Source organism: Agelaius tricolor, unplaced genomic scaffold (genome assembly GCF_023055355.1).
Source record: "Agelaius tricolor isolate 1412-34295 unplaced genomic scaffold, bAgeTri1.0.p SCAF_1, whole genome shotgun sequence".
Classification (NCBI taxonomy): Eukaryota; Metazoa; Chordata; class Aves; order Passeriformes; family Icteridae; genus Agelaius; species Agelaius tricolor.
Window position 1 is genome coordinate 42,591,110 of NW_027269261.1, and position 6,000 is coordinate 42,597,109.

At 38.9% G+C, this 6,000-nt stretch overlaps 1 protein-coding gene across 3 annotated transcripts in view; it reads left to right on the forward strand.

The window, feature by feature from the left end:
- TTC13 (tetratricopeptide repeat domain 13) overlaps positions 1-5,335 on the forward strand; it is a 38,858-nt gene extending 33,523 nt beyond the window's left edge. For all 3 annotated transcript variants that reach the window (XM_071431463.1, XM_071431470.1, XM_071431480.1), the window contains 3 exons: positions 110-188; positions 1,709-1,788; positions 5,185-5,335. In XM_071431463.1, the coding sequence (XP_071287564.1) occupies positions 110-188; positions 1,709-1,788; positions 5,185-5,308 (283 nt within the window). In that variant the 3' untranslated portion in view covers positions 5,309-5,335. The remainder of the gene's footprint in view (positions 1-109; positions 189-1,708; positions 1,789-5,184) is intronic.
- The last annotated feature ends 665 nt before the right edge of the window (positions 5,336-6,000 follow it).

A 6,000-nucleotide genomic window follows, 5' to 3' on the forward strand; every position in this document is an offset into this window, starting at 1 on the left:
TTTACTAGCCTTCTATGAAACAATACTATGTTCCATTTCTTTTGTAGTCTAAAATAGAATTATGGAAAGACTTCTACTCCATTTGTTGCTTTTAATTTTATTTTTTTAGTGTGATAGCCTATTCAGTGATCATGGGAGCACTAATGGCAAGTGGAAAAGAAGTATCAGGGAAAATCCCTAAAGGAAAGGCAAGTATCAAAATATCAAAGTGCATTAGCTCAGTCTTGATGGAGGAGATAATATTTGTAAATGTGGGGAAAGAGCTGTAAAAATGAACAGAAGTTGCATGCTTATTTGCTGGAGATGGGTCAGATGCATGCCATGATGTCTTGCAGCCTGAGAGAGAGAGAATTGAAAATTCCATTGCTGTTCTGACAGCTGGTGAATTTGGAGATGGCATGTGCCATAATGTGGATTAGTCAAATTGTAGCAGTTTGGTCCAAAAGGAATTACAGATCTGTTACTGAAGCATTTCCAGTGTGCTGAGCTGCTCTTTTCAGCTTGCTTTGAGAAGGGTTCAGAGAATACTGGGGCAGAATTAGTGCTTCTTCTGGTGCACAGCAGAAATTTTCTGTCTGTACTCTCAGTGTATTGTAGAGCTTTTAGGGCTTGGTAAGTAGAGGTGGATTTGCAACTTCTCTTGATTTCTCCTTCCCCTCTGTATTCTGCTGAAGTCAAACTAAGTCCTGGTTTTTAAGTGACTCTATTTGAGTATTATACCACCTTGTTTAATAAAGGATTTCCTTTTCTTTGACACTTGGGGGTTGTTAGCTGTATTACCTTTTCAGCATGAAAGGATTGAGAACACCTCTGTCTCCTTAATGTATTGTCAAAAGAATCAGTAAAATTCCAGTAAGAATCCAAGTTGTTGAAGAAAATACCCTGCATGGATAACTGAAGAAAGGGTGATTTTCTCTTTTGTTCTAGAAAGTCCTGAAAACAATGTACTTCTTTGAGTGCAATGAACTCTAGTAGCTTTTAAGAGCAAACAGCATTTGCTTAGCAAGCAAGAAAGCTTCTTTTCAGTACATCATTAAGCTGGTATCTTCCCCATTCTGTGAGAGTTCAAGCTAAGGTAAAACACTTCTGTGGGGTTTCTTAAGTATTTTCTTAGGACTTGATAGAGTAGTATTTTGCTGACTGATTTTATGCAGGTAAACAGTTTCAGGATTACTACTAAGCAGGATTTCTGACTTACAGGATCACTGGGGACATCTTTACATTTGAGGGTTTTTCCTGAAACAGTGTGCCAGAATATGAATAGACTTGTTTTTTAGAAAAGCTTTCATGATGTGGAAGAAATGGTGGAATGAAACTGGAGTTTGTTTTTTCCCTGAGTTGTTAGAAGGGCTAATCTGGTCCCAGAGTTACGACAGCAGGAATTTTCAGGCTGAAAATTCATTTGTCTGAAGTCAAAGGTGCCCAGAGTCCTGTTGTTGCCTGGCAAGTCATTCAGTAGCCATGACCAATGTAGCTCCCAGTATTGGTTGTGTTGGGGTGTGCAAACCCACAGAGAATTTTAGTGTCTGGCTTGAATGCTTCAAACAGATGGTGAGGGACAAAGTAGTGAGGGCATAGACTGGTTTGTAAGCTTACTCCTGTCTTACCAAGAATATAGGTAGTACAGCCCTCCAAGCCCTTCCTGAAGTTAGAGAACTTAAAAATTCTGTAATTTCTTAATATTTCTTTTGTTTTCTTGAATTTTCAGCTGGTTGATTTTGAAGCCATGACAGCACCAGGGTCTGAAGCATTTACCAAAATAGCAAGGAGCTGGATGAATCTAAAAAGGTAAATCCTTTTGTTCAGATGGGGAATGGGGAAATAAAATATGAAAGACTATATGTAAAATTCAAACCTATACGAAGAAATGTTACTTAGAAATTACGAGTTTAGTAAAGGATTCAGTGTATATTTTAACACTGTTTAGGAATTGATGAGAAGATTTGCATTTACAGACACAGTAGTGTATTTCTAGTCTAACAGAGTAGTTAATAGTCTAGACATCCAGTTATGTGAGTAAGCTCTCTGAGGAAATTGGGTTAATGTTTTCTTCATTTTATCCAGTGGGTTATATTTGTCTTTTTATATTATGGCTTATCACTGGCAATGAGTGAACAAAGCAAGGGGAAATTTTTGACCCTTTTTTTAAAATTCTTATGGGTCTCTTCAAACTGTATATCCAAAGTAATTTGCTTATCCTTTAGTTCTGTTTTGATTTGGAGATTAAGTGTTTTCAAAGTAGGTAGACATTTTAAATATGGAGAATTACATTACTTAGTATAGGTGCATGACTTTTGTGCAATGCTTCAAATTTTTGATTTTCATATGAATTTACAATTTAATACTGCATAGCTTGACAAGGAATTAATATTATGATTTGGGTGTATTTAATTGGTCCCCTAGTTGTTATTCCCCATACAAAATCTAAAAATCAGGCCAGACACAACACCAGTTCTAGTATGCTTCAAGTTAGGGTCAAGACACTTAAAGAATTTTGAGAGAATTGGCCAAGGTCCTTACAGGGCCATCTATAATCTTGGAAACATGGTGCACATCAGGGGACAGTCTTGGTTACTGCAGGAAAGGTAATCCTGAGTTCCTCTTCAAGAAAGCCAAAAGGAAGCCCAGAGATACTGTAGGCTGGTCAGCCTCATTTTGATCCCTGGGGAAGCCATGAAGTGAGTCCTCTAGGAAAGCAGGTGATACGAAGGAAAAAGTCACAGAAAACAATCAATGTGAGCTTACCAAACATTCTGTGAGCCAATGATGGTTCTCTGTGGTAAAAACCGACTTTTGGGGATGATGAGAACAATCAATATTGTTTATTTTTATTTACTTCAGCAAGGCTCCCACAGTACTCTCATACCAAGATAGCACATTATAGTCTGGACAAAAGGACAACTAGATGGATTAAGATGATGTTTGGATAACCAGATTTAGGGGGTACTCAGCACTTTGGACCACACCTAAAATACTGCATTCAGCTGCAGTAAAGACCATAATAAACCAGAACAAATTCAGTGTAGAGCCACCACTATGGCCAATGGTCTGGAGAACATGCCTTAACAGGAGAGAGCTGGGCTTGTTCAGCCTGGAGAAGATCAGGCTTTGATCTAAGAGCAGCTCTGCACGACCTATGACTGTTTGGTGAGAAGACAAAAAGCAGTGTGCATGAGCTGAAACAGCATTTAGACTTGGCCTAATATTTTCATCAGCAGACTGCCCAAAGAGGCTGTGCAGTCTCCACCCCTGGAGATTTTCTAGACTTGGCAGGATAAAGTCCTGACACCCTGATTTGACTTCTCAGTTTACCTTGCTTTGAACAGGATCTTAGATCCCATACCTCCTGAGGTCTGGTCCAACATCCTAGAGTCTGTGGAACTCTGCAGCTGCTCTTAGTGCCAGACATCTCACACCGATGTGTGTTACTTAACTTTATTATCAGGGGTTCTGAGCCTGGTAAATTTCACTAGACTATCCCTTTTCACTAGAAAATCCCTTCCTAAAGGAAGAAGGCTAATAAGATTCAAGGACATCTTTGTAAAACTCAGGCTAAAAATCTACTTGTAAATGAGTAAAATTCAGTATTCATTAAGGAGTGACATTTCTAAACTACAGGTGTAGCAAGTTGTGGATTTTATTAGTAGTCTGCACAAATATTGAGACATGCTTGTCTTGGAAATATAAAATTATTTATGGTTCCCACAATTTTTTTCAGTAATTCTCTCAGTTATATACTCTTCTTTATTAATCCTCTGTTCATGCTGGTTTTGGTTTTGGTTTTTTGGTTTTTTCTAAAGACATATCTTAGTTTGTTCTTGGGAGTAAAGTCAGCTTAAGACATTTCAGTGCTACCCATGTGGTTCTGACTCCCTCAGCTGTACTGTTGAAACTTATGGGAATCCATGTCAAACCAGATCAGGGAAGTCATTTGTGTTAAAAATAACCTTGCCAAAACAATTTATTTTTAACCAATACCATTTTGTAGTATAGTAGAACCTAGGAAATTGCTGGGTCAAATTAGACATGTATAATAGGTGAGGAAATGAGCCAGAGTGGAGAAAATGCTAAAGTTGTCTTTGCTGAGGAAAAAAAAAAGAAATCTGAAGAACTACAGCCCAAAGGACTTGATGTAATAATATGAAGGTAATTAGCCTGAGTGGCTTATTTGTCTGTGGTAGATATGTAATAGTGGATGTGGTAAATAAGGCTAGAAGACTTAAAGCAATACATTTTTTCTTTAAATTCTGCTGCTTTGGAAAGCTCTTCTATGTAGACATTGTTTTCATTCTGTATGGTGATGGAGTAGTGGTGAAAAACAAGAGCTGTTTGTGAACAACAGATTCTGAGAATCATTGAATCATTAAGGTTGGGAAACAACTTTAAGATCATTGAGTCCAACTTCTCATCCACCACTGTGTTCAACACTAAACCATGTTCCCAAGTGCTGCATCCACACACTTTTGATGATTTCCAGGAATGGTGGTTGCACCATTTCCCTGGGCAGCTTATTCCAATGTCTTCATCCTTCCCATGAAGAAATATTTCCTAATATCCAATCTAAACCTTCCCTGGCACAACTTGAGTCAATTTCCTCTGGTCTTGTCCCTTGTTAACCTAAGAGAAGAGACCAACCCCCCTGTGGGCTACACCCTCCTTGGTGAGTGGTTGTAGAGAACAATAAGGTCATCCCTGAGCCTCCTTTTCTTCAGGCTAAACAACCCCCAGCTCCTTCAGCTGCTTCTCCTTAGACTTGTGCTCCAGACCCTTCAGCAGCTCCAGTGCCCTTCTCTGGACTCACTCCAGCACCTCAGTGTCCTTTTTGCAATGAGGTGTCTAAAACTGGGCACAGAACTTGAGCTGTGGCCTCACCAGTGCTGAGTACAGGGGGACCAGCACTGCCCTGGTCCTGCTGGCCACACTATTGCTGACAGAGGCCAGGATGCCACTGGCCCCACTGCTGGCTCATGTTCAGCTGCTGTCAACCAGCACCCACAGGTCCTTTTCTGCCCAGCAGCTTTCAAAGCCACTCTGCCCCAGGCCTGCATAGAGTTAATTCTTGACACAGGTCCCAAATTTGTTGGAGAAGGTGATGAGGAAAAGCCTAAGTTTACTAAGTTAATGTGTTAACTTGCAGGTGAATTATAAAACTCATTAAAAAATAACTTTTTTTTTCTCTTTCAGTATTTCACCTTCTTACAAGAGCCTACCATCAGTATCGGAGACTTTTCCAACCCTGAGAACGATGATTGAAGTACTAAATACAGACTCATCTCATTGTCTAAAAAAAACTATAGTTGTTGTATAATTTATACAAATAAAAGGCCAAGAGGTACTGCTTTGTAAATTATTTTGAATGACAAATTATGGTCAAAATGGTTTGATTTTATTGTTTTTTTTAACAGAACAAACTTAATTGACTATTTATCACCAGTAAAAGAAATCTTCCTGTGACCAATAATATTAAAGAGGAAAAAAGAAGTAGAACAACTACTTTTTCATATTAAGACACACTCTAACAGAAATAGTTATTCAGGGGCCAAACTGAAGAGCAGTAAGAAACTTGATCAGTTACAAACTGAACAGACTGCAGGTGAAAATTTATTTAATAAAAATAAGAAAAGTAATCTTCTTTGGAAATAACGCTATACTACTTCTCAGTGTTTTTTTCCAAAGCCTCTGCACAGAAAACTTAGAGCTCTACCACGTGTGAGTAACTGGATTATACACAGGCATTTCATGTAGTGCAGCCCAGTGAAGGAACAGATGTCAGCTTAAAAGAATGGGGTTCAGGGATACATCATTAGGAAACCAAACCAAACCAGTTACTTATTTGGAGTTAGGCTCTTGGTGAGCAAATGTCAGAAGCACAACAATCTCCCTTTCCAAGTACCCATTGATGGTGGTGGTTGGCAGAACTTACCACCAGATTGACAGGATTGCTGTATATTGGGAGCACTAGCTAATGTTCCTTGAGTTGTTTTTTGTTGGACAGACTTG